Raw genomic sequence first — 13,593 nt, forward strand, 5'->3', positions numbered from 1 at the left:
TCCCCCTCCATTGCACTTTTTGCCCTTTTCCCTTTTTTCTTGCCTTTTCTTTATCCTATTCCTTACTTTTTTGCCCTTTTCCTCTTTTCTTCCTTTTTTTTTTTTTGCTTTCTGCCCTACTTTTGTGTTTTTCCTTTATTTTTAATTGTCCTTTTCCTTTATTTTCCTTTGCCCTTTTGCTTTATTTTTTCTTTCTTTTGCTTTTTTTTTTTCATTTCAGTTTTTTCAGCACTTGTTTGCGTCACGCTTTGAGCTGACATTCGCGAGCCTCTCTCCATGCAGTTCCGTGCCTAATGAATGTCTGAAGCCTTTTTATATCTGCAAAGGCTGCGGTAAAAGATGACTCAGAAAGCAAAGGGAAGAGGAGAAAAAAAAATAAAAAAATCGAGTTTTAGGAGTCGGTGCACATTGTGCAATAGCACCGTCTGCAGCCTTGCTGACAAAGAGCTCGAGGCATCATGCAAGAGTCCTGCAGCGGGTGAGGTGCAGCAGGGCACGTGTCCCGGTGCCCTTTGCAGGGCTGCCTGCAGCATGGCTGCTCATTAACCCCAGGCTTGGGAGGCCAGGCAGCTCTGTGCCCCTCGCAAAGGGTTCAGATGCAATTGCCAGCTGCAAACAAAAGCACAGCAAGGCTGACAAGGCTTGTGAAACGCAAGAAGGTTGACACACTCAAAAAGTTACCTTTATTGCTTAAAACTCTCTCAAGTCAGCTACAGACTGCTTTTAGTTTAACAGAGGTATTTACCCATCTATTTTCACCTTGTCAGCCTCCTTCTGACCAGCAAACCCGTTTGGGACCAGGAGGGGTTTTCAGCCCATCCTGCTCACATTAACCTGCAACAGCTTCGCTGCCAGTGCTGCCACACCACGCTCTTCCTTACAACACCACCACCACATTTAAATTAATGAATGAAGTGCAGGGTGAGGCCCTGGTAGGAGAGCAGAGGTTTTATGGTTCCCCACAGGTTCAGCATAAATGTTTTCCAGGTGTGTGCAGACCAACTCTGATCAGTGTATCCACGGGGCTGCACGTCTGCAAATGGCCGTCCTCCCCCTAACAGCCTTTACAAAGAGATATATTATTGCCAACACAGTTCCAAAACCCTCTGGCACTTGAGAGTTACTGGACGTAACTCTTGTACGAAAATGATTGTCGACAGCATCACCAGCGAAAACGGTGCAAGAAAACACGTCCGAGGCGGAGGCCCCTCATGGCTTCCCTCAGCAGCAGCAGAGCAACGCCTGCGCCTCACTCCCCATCCACGACAGCAGCGCCCACTCCGCTCCACCAGTGCCCCCACATCCATCCCATCTGGGAATGGGGAGGGGTACCGGGCTCCGCTCCTCCCCAAAAATCCCCCACAGCCTCCTTGTGGCACGGCTACCCGAAGCGAAACTTGAGGCGGTACTTGACAGGGCCGTGGCTGTGCCGCGGTGGGGTGGCCGCTGCCGTTTTCTTTGGTGGTGGTGGCGGAGGAGGTGGTGGCGGCTTCTTCTCGGGCCGGGTGACGGTGAAGGCCAGCTGCGGCGGGGGGGGCTGTCGGAAACGGGGCAAGAAGTGTGTGGAGACGTGCTGGGGGCGGGCGCGGGGGCTGCAGCCCCGCTTGGCCTTGCCCCGCTTGTTGAGGGCCACGTACCACTCGCGGCCCGAGCGGCGGCCGCGGTGCACGGCCGAGGCGTAGGTGTTGTAGCTGTTCTCCTGGAAGCGCTCCCGGAACTGGCACTCGGATGTGAAATGCGCCTGTGGAAAGCAAGGGGGGGACACAAAGATGGGTTAGCACCGCCATCGCTCTCCCAAACCGCTCCAAGCACAGTGGACACCCCGCAGTTTTGGCCTCTGGCCCGAGGACCCCAAAGCCCACTCCATCTCCTCGCACACATCACTCTGGCACCAAACCTGTGCCTGATAGCCTGTGAGGGCAGCTGTCATGCGGGTTGTAATTGCATTGGAGTTATTTATAACCCCCATTTTCTTCTGAAATCAACTAGGGTCATTCTGCCCAGTGCTATCTGTAAAACAATCACAACATCGCCCGCTGTAAATGGGGCTGCACAGTCCCCCAGGATTGGGGTTTTGGGAATAAGGCAGCCCACCGCCACAAACCATCAGCTCTACTCCTTGCCATCCCAACAAAATGAAGCATTTCTCATGCAAGTTGGCAAAGAAGCAGGTTTAGGGGCTGCCAGGTGAGCAGGCACAGGGGTAAGGTGTTTGACTGCAGCCACATCTCCAGAAGAAAATGCAAGGCACATTGAGCAAGTCCTGACCCCGATGACCCAAAGGTCCATGGGGCTGGGATGGATTTTCAACTCCTAATTGAACCAGAAAAGTTGAACCTTACAATGCAAGGCACAGAATCCCAGCACGCAGTACATTTTTCCCCCCGTAACACCTTGAATTAAGACTCCTTTCACTCTTTGCATCAAAGAAATGTGATCCTGGCAACTTTCGGTTGCTTTCCCTTCTTTTTATAACCCATGGTGCTGCACCGCTCATGCACAACCATCCCCCTTCTGGACACAGCTTTGCTCACACCAGCTGCTCTGCGATGCCCTGACAGCCACAGCGATGCTCAGGCGAGATAACTGCATTGCCCACACCACAGGGAGGTTTTAGGTCTGACCCAGGCACTTCTCCTGGGAAGCTGCGAACCCAGAGAGCAATTTTCAGAGCAGCCCAGAGGCCCGCAGGCATGGTGTGATCCGCAGCACAGCACAACGGCACCGGAGCGGCTCCCGCATCAAAGCGCAGCCGTGAGTGACGGGCGCAGGGCGCGCTTTGTGCTGCTGCGCACTCATTAGGCCATGAAATAACTTTATCCCACCGAGGCAGGGAGGAACAACAGATGCAGGCTTTGCATTATCGGTGTTATTCAGCCCAGCCATCTTCAGGCGTTTGGGTCAAGTTTCTACAAATTGACAGCTTTCATCAGTGTAGAGCATCGTGCGCCCTCGTCCCGCTGCTCATTGCCCTCACCAAGGTCGCTTCCACACTGCCCTGTCTATAGCAGCGATTAACCATGCATGGACGGGGTTTGATTTAATTTCTGCCTGCACCATGGCATGCCTTAAGACGTCGAGGGGAATAATGGGGCCATTATGAACTGCAGGGGAGGGTTGGGGACCATACTTGGCGATGCTTCCGTCTCATTTCATGTTTGCTTTGGTCTCATCTCATGTTTTCACTGTGTGTTTTGCCTGCTCCTCTCTACCTACACTGCTCCTGCTGTGCTCATTTTTCCCTGTTTTACCTTCACCCAGACATTCCCACTTTCCCCAGCCTCTCCGTCCAGTTCACAGAAATCAACAGCGACGCGCTCACCATTTCTGCATCATTAGGTTCCAGGAGCAATGCTCCGACAAAACTCGAGGGAGTTTTGCAAGCACATAAATACCACTTTATGTCAACTTGTGGGCTTGTGCATCCCGAGCACATCGCTAACACCCACATCTCGGCCGTGAGGCTGGGCTCACCCCCACAGGGCAGGCAGCCACGCTTCCCGCAAGCCATTGCCCTCGGCCCTGCAGAGCCCTCCCGGCAGCCGCAGGTGCCCCGGAGCAACGCTGCCGCACACACGTGTGTGTGTGCAGCTGTCGCAACGCCGTCAATACGCAGTATGTACTGATAATCAGGGGTTTACTTACACTTGCATGGAGTTTTCCTTTTTTTGACATCGCTAAAAATTTGTTGCTGAAAACTCCTCGTATTCCTACAATCCCCTGAGACACAGCAAATATTTCCAAAATACCTAGGATGACAGAAATCCCAAAATAAATCACAGTTCTCTCCACAACAGCATGACAAAATTAAAATAAAAATAAAAAATAAAAAGCTCGCGTTTGCATTTCACCTCCAAAAGACCCTGCTCCTCAGTAACCTGCCTCTGTGCAACACAGCTGCTTGTTCACTCATAAAAACCTGCATTTACTCCAGTACTGCTATCAGTTTTGTCCTATTATTATTATTTTTAGCTGGCGGGAGCTGTGCCCTAAGCTACAAGCCCGTGATGAACAAAGCAAAGGGCTTTGAGGATGAGGATGCTTTTTTGCAAATAACCAGGGGTGCCTTGTTTCCCAGCCAGCCCCACGGCTTCACAAGTTCTGCCAGTGTTGCTGGGCCCTCATGAGATCCACAGCACCAGGAAAAACTCTTTTTCCCCCTCAGATTTCTCACTTGTTTCAGAGCCAAGTACAGCCACACAAGTTGGTCTTGCCCGCGCTGGTGCTGGGGGGTTTGCAAGGAGCTGTGGTTTAGGGGGTGATTTCAGCCTCAGCTGTGACAGAACAAGCTCCCACCTGGGGAAATCCCTCATTTTGGGTGCTGGCCAGCAAGCCTTGACTGCCACAGCTCAGATCTCCAAAATCTGGGCAGTGGGCAAGGGCAAGAAAGGAAGCCACAGGAGCATGGAGCCCCGCATTTCTGCAGCCAGACTGCTGCCACCCGCCTCACCCCAACTCCTCACAAACCTGGATGTAGAAGAGCATGCTGGATTTGGGGCTGAAGCTACCACCAACACCAGTTTTTCCCTGAAGCTCCCCACCCTAGGAGGGCACGTGGGACCCATAGCTCATCCCACAGCAGGGCCAACCATCGCTCCTCACCGCCACCGACATGTTTCGCTCCCCTGCACAGTGTCATTGTCCCCTTGGCACAGGTGTCCCAGCATGTCCCCACCACCCGATGTCCCCTCCTGTCCTCTTACCGACACCACGGCTCCTCGGGGCACACAGCGGCTGCTCCCAGGGCTCTGTTTTCCCCCTGGGACAAAGTGGCCCCGGAGGAAGGAGTGCAGGGATTAACATGCCGAGAGAAAACACGACGCCACACTTAAGCCCCCGGCCCCGTGGTATCGGATCTCCGCCACTTCCCATGTTTATTTTAAGGAGGAAGTGAGGCTCCCACAGGCCCCACACACCAAGGGGCACCTGCTGGGGGGTCGGTGGCATTGTCCCCATGCCCATGGGGCTGCACCTCGATGCCACGAAGCGCCATCAGCAGCACATGCCTGCGACCCACATCCCACAGCGCGGGCCCGAAGGCCACAAGTGACTGGCTCCCACGGCTCCGCCAGCCATGGGGCAAGGGTGGAAGAGTGGCCAGGTGGAAAAAGGGGGCTTGGGGGGCGAGCGCGGCGCGGCACCCCCCCGTCCCCTGCACTCACTGAGCGGGCTGGCGTCGTGGGCGCCGTCCACCCGGCCGTCGGGGTGCAGCTGCAGGTGGAAGCCGATGCCCACCCGGCAGTACAGCCGGCCCCGCCGCCGCCCCGGGCGGCTCCGAGGGAAGCGGCTCGGCCCCGCGGCCCAGGAGGAAGAGGAGGAAGAGGAGGAAGAGGAGGAGGTGGAGGAGGAGGAAGAAGGAGCGGGGGCGCTGCGTCCCGCCTGCGCCCCGCTGGGCAGCCGCTCCCGCCGGGCTCGGGCGGGCAGGAGGAAGAGGAGGAGGAGGAGGAGGAGGAAGGCCGGGCTCATGCTGCCGGCGGGAGGGAGGTGGAGGAGGAGGAGGAGGAGGAGGAAGGGCGGGAGGAGGGCGCCGCATCCCCGCTCCGCCGCCCAGCACCGGCGGCAGGGGGCCGCCCCTCCCGCCCGCTGTGTGCGCCCGGGGGGGCACCGCACCTGTGCGGAGCCCCGAGCCCCCAGCCCGGGCTCGGGGGGTGCGGGGCCGCCCCCCATAGACCCACGCCCTCCCCCATGGACCACCCCACCCCACCCTCCCCCAGCCGGGGCTGCGCCTCGGGTTACGGGGGGGGAGCGGCTGCGAGCCCCGGGGCTCCTCCGGGGCACGGCGGCGTTGGGTTGCAGCCCCGCCGGGAGATGACAGCCGGCAGCTGCGCCTCCGCCAGGGCTGGGGGCTGCCAGAGAAGCCCCCTCCCCTCCCTTCTCCTCCCTTCCCCTCCCTCCTGTCTCATCCCACACCAGGCCCTGAGGCTGAGCCCGGCGCTGGGCAGCATCCCCGGGGGGCTCGCAGCGAGCCCCTCGCCCCCAAGAGCATCTTCGTTGCCACTGCCTGTGTCAGCACCCAGCAGCCCTCCCTTCCCAATTCCCAACATTTGGGAACAGCATCCACGTGGCCTCCCACTGACAGTGCCATGTCCCCAAGACATGCCCCAACCCCAAGACTGACTCCATGCCCCACCAGCCAGATTTCTTCCCAGCAGAAAGGCATCCATCGCTGGTGCCAACATCCCCCTTTCTCCCTCTCCGGACTCCCAAAAAATCTTTCTTCCATCCCCAAAAAGCTATCAGAAAAATCTTGCCTCCACACAAGCCAACACCTCCACACCCTCCCAGCCTCATCACTCACATAAATCAGCATTTTTCCAACCAAATACCCCCCAAATCCTGTCTGGAGCCATCAGCGGGGTTTGGGTTCGGCAGGAAGGAGGCTGAGCCTCCGGCATGCCTCGCGAGGAAGCTGAAGGTCGCACACGGCACGGGCTGGTGCGGGCGGGGTGATCCTGCAGCCACGCACGGCAGCTCAGGATATAATATATTTATATGCCCGTACGGATACGCGTGTTTATATATATACACATGTGGATAAATATAGATGTCCCTAAATATAGATGCACATACCTGAAGGAAGGTCAAAAGCTCATTTACTCCTTCCAGCTGTAGCAGTCGGCCCCAGAAAGCACACTGCCTGCACTCAGTGACCCACCGTGGGCCTGTGGGGGCTGCGAGCATCCTTTTGGGGTCCAGGGGTTACACAGACCCCACAGGGAGCTGTCGGATGGTGATTTCCCCTTGCGAGCATTTCTGTGAGGCTGAGCGGTGCCCATGCAGTGGAGAGAAAAAGAAAAAAAAAGAAAGGGAAAAAACAAAAAAAAAAAAAAAAAAGGAAGGCTTGAATCTAAATAAATAAATAACCCTAATAGCTCACTTCCTGGAATAATCCAATTTAATTGCCTTTGGCAGTTGCAGCCCTTCCACACACACACACACCAGCAGCCTCTGAAAGCTGACGCGATGCTACCTAAATTATTCAAGGCTTGGTTACAGAGCAAACTGGAGGCAAACGGAGGGGATAACAGGGTGCTGGTGCGAGCTGCGGTGCCTGGAGAGGAGGGCTCTTGGTTAAAAGTAAGGCAAAAGTCTTCAGAAGTGAGCAGGAGCCTCTGCTGGAAAACAGACAGGTGCACTCCAGCAGTTGTCAGAGCAGCGCCGAGCTCGACAGCAGCTTTCCCCGTTGGCCTGGTGCTTGGTGTGCGCTTGTTGTACGCCCGCTGCCGGTACCTCAGGAATATTTCCCCCTCCCCGAGCGAGACGTTTGCAATTTCCCTGCCAAAGCAGGAGCACGCCGAGCATCCAGCGAACCACACGGCTCGCCCCTTCTTATGTACTCAGAGCTGCAGGGCTCTCTTTTCGGGAGCTGGATGCTACAAGGGGGGCTCCGTACTCGATTTTCCACCGCCACCGGCGTGCCCAGCGCCAGCCTGGCAGCCACGCGTGGTTCTTCTACCAGCCGGAGCCCGGAAAGGGCAGAGGAGAGCCACAACGGGCAGAAAGTGGACGCTTATCCCGCTCCTGGGAAGGCCAGAGGAGGGAGGCCAGAGGAGGGAGGCTGAAGAAGGCCCCTCCTCATCCTCGGGGCTGCCCGGGGCTGGAGGAGAGGCTGGAGCCCCGCTAGGTGGCAGTGCCCGCCCGTGAGCGGCCCCGGGAGCATCCGGACATCCCAAATCCCCCCCCAGCACCTCCAGCAACGGGAAAGCCCCCCTGAGCGGCTGGGCGCTCATTAGGGAGCGCTGAGGAGCCGCGGTAATTAAAGCACAATTAAGCGCGGGGAGGCGGGGCTGGGCGCGCTCCCGGGATGGACGCGTCCGGCGGGGCCGGAGGTTTGGGAAAAAAAGGAGGAAAAAGCAAAAAAGAGCAATCAAAATACACTTCATGGGACAAAAAAGTCCTTCTCGCCCTGGAGGGAGTCTCCCAGCCTCCCAGAGCCCCCCACACCCCAGCCGAGCCCCCAGGGCGACCCCCCAGCTCCCCCACCTGCGTACACGGGGTCTGGGCACCGCCGGGGGGAGAAGGGTCCCGGTGGGGCGAGGTGCGGGGTGGGACGGAGCTATGGGGGCTGGGGGTGTGGGAAGGGCTGGGAAGGAAAAGGGAAGGAGAAAGGGGAAGGGGAAAAGCCAAAAGAACGGAGAAAGGAAAAGGGAGAGAGGACACAGGAAAACGAAAAAGCGAAAAGCACAGCGGGGAAAGGGGAAAGTAAAAACGGAATAAGAAAGAAAGAAAGGAAAAAGGAAAAGGAAAAGGAAAAGGAAAAGGAAAAGGAAAAGGAAAAGAAAAAAAGAAAAAGAAAAAAAGAAAAAGAAAAAGAAAAAGAAAAAGAAAAAGAAAAAGAAAAAGAAAAAGAAAAAGAGGAAAGGAAAAGGGAGAAAGAAGAAATTAAAGAAAATTAAAAATATGAAAAAAAAAACTTAGAAAGGAAAAAGTAGAAAGGAGAAATCAAAAGAAAAAAATAAAGGAGAAGAGAAAGCGAAAAAGGAAAAGAGAGAAAGAAAAAGGAGAAAAGAGAAATTAAAAGAATAAGGGGAAAAGGAAAAGGAGAAAGGAAAAGGAAAAAAAGGAAAAGGAAAGGGAGAAAGGAAAAGGAGAAAATGAAAAGGAAAAGGAGAAAAGGAAAAGGAACAGGAGAAAGGAAAAGGAGAAAAGGAAAAGGAGAAAGGAAAGGGGAAAGGAAAAGGGGAAAGGCAAATGAAAGGAAAAGGGAGACAGGAAAAGAAGAAAGGAAAAATGAAAAGAAAATGGAGAAAGGAAAATGGAAGGAAATTTAAAAATATGTAACGGAAGGAAGCAATAGAATATTCCTTCTATATATAAAGAAGAATATAAAGACAGTAGAGAGAGAAAAGAGGAAAACGGGAGCGGTGGGAGAGAGAGAAGAAAAGGAAAACAGAGAGAAAATGGATGGAAAGAAGGAAAGAGAAAGAGGAAATAAAGAGAAAGAAAAAAAGGAAAAATAGAAGGAAAAAAAATAAATGAAAGAAAAAATGAAAGAAATAAAGAAAAAAGAAAGAAATAAAGAAAATTAAAGAAATAAAGAAAATTAGAGAAATAAAGAGAGGAGGAAAGGAAGAATGCGGTTCAGACCGAAACGAAGGAGCGGGCAGGCACGGCAGGACCGAGAGGGGAAGCAGCGAGCGGCGAGCGCGGGGCGGTGCGGGGCAGCCGCGGGGCTGCGGGGGGCGAGGACCTGGACCGGGACGGGGACCACGACCCCAGCACCACGACCCCAGCACCATTCCCCCACCACCATCACCACCACTCCACCACCACCCCGGCGCCGAGTAACGTGCAGCCGCGTTGAAGAAAATAAAGTCATTTATTGTCAAAGCATCCAACATACCCAGATAAACTATAAAGTTTAATAAATCTTTTCCAGGGGGTGCGTGTGGCGGGGGAAGAGGGGATGAAAAGAAACACGGAACTATTGAGACTCCATTTCACGGGCACGAAGTTACACGCGGGGGCGGGCGGCGGGGGCGAAGGGGGCGGCGGGCGGGCGGCGGAGCCCGGTGCAAGCGGAGCCCGGTGTGAACGGACCCGGTGCAAGCGGAGCCCGGTGTGAACGGACCCGGTGCAAGCGGGGTCCGGTGCAAGAGGACTCGGTGCAAACGGAGCCCGGTGCAAGCGGAGCCCGGCGCAGACGGCGCCCGCCCCGCCGCCCCCCGTAGCTTCATATCTAAAATAAAAATTTACCCTGACATAGAATTATTCTTACACCTAAACCATAAGTGCTCAATAATTTAAGTAGAAACGTATGACAAATGCATCAATATGTTGCAATATATGACATTTTAAACAATGTACTCGTAAGCCGCCGCCTCCGCCGCCCCCCGCCGTGCCCCCCGCCGTGCCCCCCGGCTAGTTGTGCGAGGTCATGTGGCGGGAGAGGTGGTGCCGCTCTCGGAAGGACTCGTTGCAGATCGGGCACTTGAGCTTCTCCTCGCGGCGCCGCTTGACCAGGGGCTCCAGCGCGTACTCCTTCTTGTGGTGGGAGCGCATGTGGTACACCAGGTCCGAGGTCATGCGGAAGGAGGCGTTGCACTTGGCGCACCAGTTCTGCGCCGGCAGGCACAGCGACGTGAACGACGGCGGCAGCAGCGTCAGCGCCGACGGCAGCTGCAGCTGCAGGGGCCCCGCCGCCGCCGCCGCCACCGCCGCCGCCGCCGAGCTCTTGGGCCAGAAGGCGGTGGCGTAGAGGAAGGGGCTCTGCTTGGGCAGCCCCCCGCCGCCCCCCGGGCCGCCCCCCGGGCCGCCCCCGGGGCCGCCGCCGCCGCCCGCCGCCCCCTCGCCGCCGCCGCCGGGCAGCTTGACGGCCAGCGCCTCGGCGGCGTACAGGCGGCCAGGGGCGGCGGAGGAGCCGTCGGGGCACGGCTCGCCCAGGCCGCCCAGCTTCTGGCCCAGCACCAGCGGCGGCCCGTGAGGGAAGGAGCGGGCGGGCTGCGAGAAGGCGCTCTTGCGCTCCTCCGCCCCGCCGGGGCCGCCGCCGGGGCCGCCGCCGAGCTGCGGCACGGTGCTGAAGGCGCTGCCCCGCGCCGGGCTGCCCCCCTCCAGCCGGGCGCCCAGGGGGCCCCCGGAGCCGCGGGGGCACAGCCCCGGCTCCCCCCCGCCGGGCCCGGGTCCCCCCGTGCCCGTCCCCGGGGGAGAAGCGCGCTCCTGGCCCTCCTCGGCCGCGCCGTCGGGCTCGGGGCCGCGGGCCGCCTTCTTCACCTCGACGAAGGCGCTGCGCTTGGCCTCGCCCGTCTCGGGGCTGGGGGGCGCGAAGAGGCGGCCCCCCTCCTCCAGGCCGCAGTAGGAGCCGGCCGCCCGGTACTGCTGCTGCTGCTGCGGGGTGCACACCAGCTCCTCCTTGGGCGCCGACGGCAGCCCCGGCCGCTCCGTGGGGAAGCGGCCCCGCTCCTCTTCCTCGGGGTAGCGCCGCTTCGCCTTGCCCCCGGCCGCCTCGGGGGCGCCGTCGGGGGGCGCCGGCCTCCCCGGGGAGCCTCCGGAGCCGGGGGCGCCGCGGGAGTTTTCCAGCTCCCTCGCCAGGTTGTGGAAGTCCGTGGAGGGCTTGGTGGCGGCGGTGCCGTCGGGGAAGGGGTGGTGGAGCGGCCCGGCCGGCTTGCAGAACTTGGCGGCCTCCGGCTCCTTGCCCGCGGCCTCTTTGCCTCCGTGGGGCTCGGCGGGGCCGGTGCCGGCGCCGTGCAGCCTCTTGGGGCAGCGGAACCGCAGGTGGGCGGCGAAGGGCAGCTCGAACTGGAAGCGCTGGCTGCACTCGGGGCACGCGTAGGGCGGCGAGCCTGAGCGGGGACACGGGGGGACGGGGAAGGGACACGGGGGGCTGTCAGCGCGGCCGCCCCTTTGGGGCCGCGGGGGACGAGGAGGGGAGCCTCCCCTCCCGGCCCCGCTGTCCCCTCGCCTCCCGCCGTCGGGGAAAGGGGTAGAGAGGGGAAACTTGGGGGTCTCGGGGGGGGACACCCACCGTTGGAGCGGGCGGGGGCCCGGGCGGGGCCGAGCAGCAGCAGCTCGGTGAGCTCCTTGCCGTACCACACCAGCAGCTCCTCGTCCTTGGCGATGCGGCGCAGGGAGCGGTAGAAGAGCTGCCCGCTCTTGATGTAGGCCTCCAGGTTCTGCTCCTCCCGCTCCCGGGCCGACTGCACCAGCCGCAGCCACATCAGCCCCTCGGCCGAGCCGTTGGCCGCCGACGTGTCCACCTGCAAGGCGCCGCCGTAGGGAGCCAGCCCGCCTCGACGGCGCGCCCCGGGCCGGGCCGGGCCGGGCCAGCCCCCGCCGGGCACCGGAGCCCCCGGGGGGAGCGGGCTGGGGGCTGCCCCCGAGCCGGGAGCGGAGCTTACCCGAAAGATGTAGGGCACGGTGCGCTTGTCGGTGGATTTGAGGGCGATGAAGGCGATGCTGTCATAGAGCGACGTGTGGCTCAGGACGCAGGGGCCGAAAATGGCATTTTCCGGGATGTCGCAGGTGGTGTAGACGCTGGTGAAAATGTCAGTCAAGCACTGCTGCACCGTCTTGGCGTCCCCGTCCCACAGCCCCCTCTGCACGCCGGCGTCCTCCATCCCTGCGGGCGGAGAGAGGGGCGAGGCGGGCGCGTTATCGGCGGCGCCGGGGGGATAAAAACAAAAGGGTGGGGGGAAAACAAAACCAAACCAACCCCCCCCCCAAAAAAAAACAAACACAAAACACCACCAGCACAACAACAAAAGGACAAAAAGGAGGTAGTTGTGTTTGCCTTTCGGGGTTTCGATAGGAAAAGCAGCAGCGCTGGAAAAGGAGAAAATAACGGAGCTCAGGGGAGGCTGCGCCGTGATTTATGGTTCCGGGGGGAACCGGGGGAGAGAAAACCCCGAGAAAACCCTGAGAAATCCTCCCGCGGACCCCAGCCCCTGCGGGGAGCGGGGCCAGGGGGTTTCGGGGGTCGTCATTGCCGGCGCTGGCATACCCGCTGCCCTCCCGGGCCGCTCTGCGAGGGGGACGCGTGGCTGCTCATTACCATAATCCGGCACTTTCCCTCCGAGACTTTAATTAAAAGCAGCAAGCAGAGGTAATTATTTTTACCTCGCCGCGGTTATTTATGGAGGAGGGGGAGCCCCGGCTCCCGAGATGCGAGGGGACGGAGCCGGGCGGAGGAGCCGGGGGAAGGAGCCGGGCACCGGCAAATGGGAACCGGGCACCGAGCACCGGCGCTCCCCGCAGGGCTGCGGGTGCCCTTTCCCTTCGCAACCCGATTAGTTTTCATGCCGCCTTCCCCCCGCCCCATCTGCCATCCAATTTGGTCCTTTCGAGGCTGCTCGGGAGCAAGCTGCCCGCTCTTCCCCACCGCCCGCTCCTCTCCGCCGCCTTCCCCCTCCGGTTTTCGGGGTCCAGCCCCGGCACCCCGCGATCTTTTCGCCCCCCCGGTTGCCAGCCCCCAGCCGGGAAAGGGGGCCGGGGGGGCCCTTTCTCGCCGCCTCCCCGTTGCGGCGCAGCCCGGGGAAGGGGGGGGCGTTATTCCCCGCAACGAAACGAGCGGCGGGCAGCGACCCCCGCCAAACTTTCCTGCAGCCCCCCCCGGCCACCCCCCGGCTGCTTCCCCCCGGCCCCCTCCCGACCCCCCCCGGCCGCTGCCTTTGTCCGGGCCGGGGCCGCTCCCGCAGGGTCTGGGGGTGCGGGCAGGGCCGTCCGTGCCCCCCCCCGGCATCGCTCCCCCCGGCCGGGGGGTACTCACCAGGGAGCGGGGGGGACCCTCCTCGCCCCGGCGAGCGGCACAAAGGCCTCCGCTGCCTCCGGCCTCCTCTGCCTCCGCTGCCGGCGGCCTCAGCGCCGCTCCATGGCCCGGGGAAGGGGAGGGAAGGGTTGGAGGCAGGGCTGGAGCCGGGTGGCGAGCCGAGCAGCCGGCCCCGGTGCAGTGAGCGAGCGGCGGGCAGCCCCACACTTTTTGTTTGCCGCACATAAGCTGCCCAATGACGCGTGACAGCCCACGTCCCCTCCCTTTAACCCCTTCGGGGGCCGCCCGCTCGCTGCCGGCCCGCCCGGCCCTCACCTGGCCCCGCCGAGCGGAGGAAAAGGGGGGGCGATGGGGAGACCCCCCCGCATCCTTTTCCCAGCGGATCGGGGCTG

General features: G+C 60.0%; 2 protein-coding genes across 3 annotated transcripts; both read right to left on the reverse strand.

Moving 5' to 3' along the window:
- Positions 1 to 660: 660 nt before the first annotated feature.
- FGF5 (fibroblast growth factor 5) lies at positions 661 to 5,678 on the reverse strand. Its single transcript, XM_038178910.2, has 3 exons — positions 5,163 to 5,678; positions 3,646 to 3,749; positions 661 to 1,741 (listed from the first exon to the last, which is right to left on the reverse strand). Exons 1-3 carry the CDS (start codon positions 5,665 to 5,667, stop codon positions 1,382 to 1,384), a joined length of 969 nt encoding a protein of 322 aa, XP_038034838.2. The 5' UTR covers positions 5,668 to 5,678; the 3' UTR covers positions 661 to 1,381.
- A 3,622-nt stretch (positions 5,679 to 9,300) lies between these two features.
- Positions 9,301 to 13,593, reverse strand: PRDM8 (PR/SET domain 8). Of its 2 annotated transcripts, none has more exons than XM_072037565.1 (4): positions 13,202 to 13,593; positions 11,835 to 11,970; positions 11,462 to 11,693; positions 9,301 to 11,279 (listed from the first exon to the last, which is right to left on the reverse strand). In XM_072037565.1, the coding sequence occupies exons 3-4, from the start codon at positions 11,652 to 11,654 to the stop codon at positions 9,862 to 9,864; spliced, it is 1,611 nt and encodes a 536-aa protein (XP_071893666.1). In that variant the 5' UTR covers positions 11,655 to 11,693; positions 11,835 to 11,970; positions 13,202 to 13,593; the 3' UTR covers positions 9,301 to 9,861. The 2 variants fall into 2 exon arrangements, with proteins under 2 accessions (XP_071893666.1, XP_027312788.1); XM_027456987.3 differs by having other exon boundaries at positions 11,835 to 12,055; positions 13,202 to 13,582.

Source organism: Anas platyrhynchos, chromosome 4 (assembly GCF_047663525.1).
Source record: "Anas platyrhynchos isolate ZD024472 breed Pekin duck chromosome 4, IASCAAS_PekinDuck_T2T, whole genome shotgun sequence".
NCBI classification, from domain to species: Eukaryota; Metazoa; Chordata; class Aves; order Anseriformes; family Anatidae; genus Anas; species Anas platyrhynchos.

Excerpts from the sequence above, each read along its gene's own strand:
- FGF5 (XM_038178910.2), bottom strand. The coding sequence starts at position 5,667 with ATGGGGGGCGGCCCCGCACCCCCCGAGCCCGGGCTGGGGGCTCGGGGC. Across the intron at positions 3,750-5,162 it reads CCACGACGCCAGCCCGCTCA|GTATTTTGGAAATATTTGCT; the intron begins GTGAGTGCAGGG and ends CTGTCATCCTAG. Across the intron at positions 1,742-3,645 it reads AAGGAAAACTCCATGCAAGT|GCGCATTTCACATCCGAGTG; the intron begins GTAAGTAAACCC and ends TGCTTTCCACAG.
- PRDM8 (XM_027456987.3), bottom strand. The coding sequence starts at position 12,053 with ATGGAGGACGCCGGCGTGCAGAGGGGGCTGTGGGACGGGGACGCCAAG. Across the intron at positions 11,694-11,834 it reads CCGTGCCCTACATCTTTCGG|GTGGACACGTCGGCGGCCAA; the intron begins GTAAGCTCCGCT and ends GGCGCCTTGCAG. Across the intron at positions 11,280-11,461 it reads GGCCCCCGCCCGCTCCAACG|GCTCGCCGCCCTACGCGTGC; the intron begins GTGGGTGTCCCC and ends GTCCCCGCTCAG.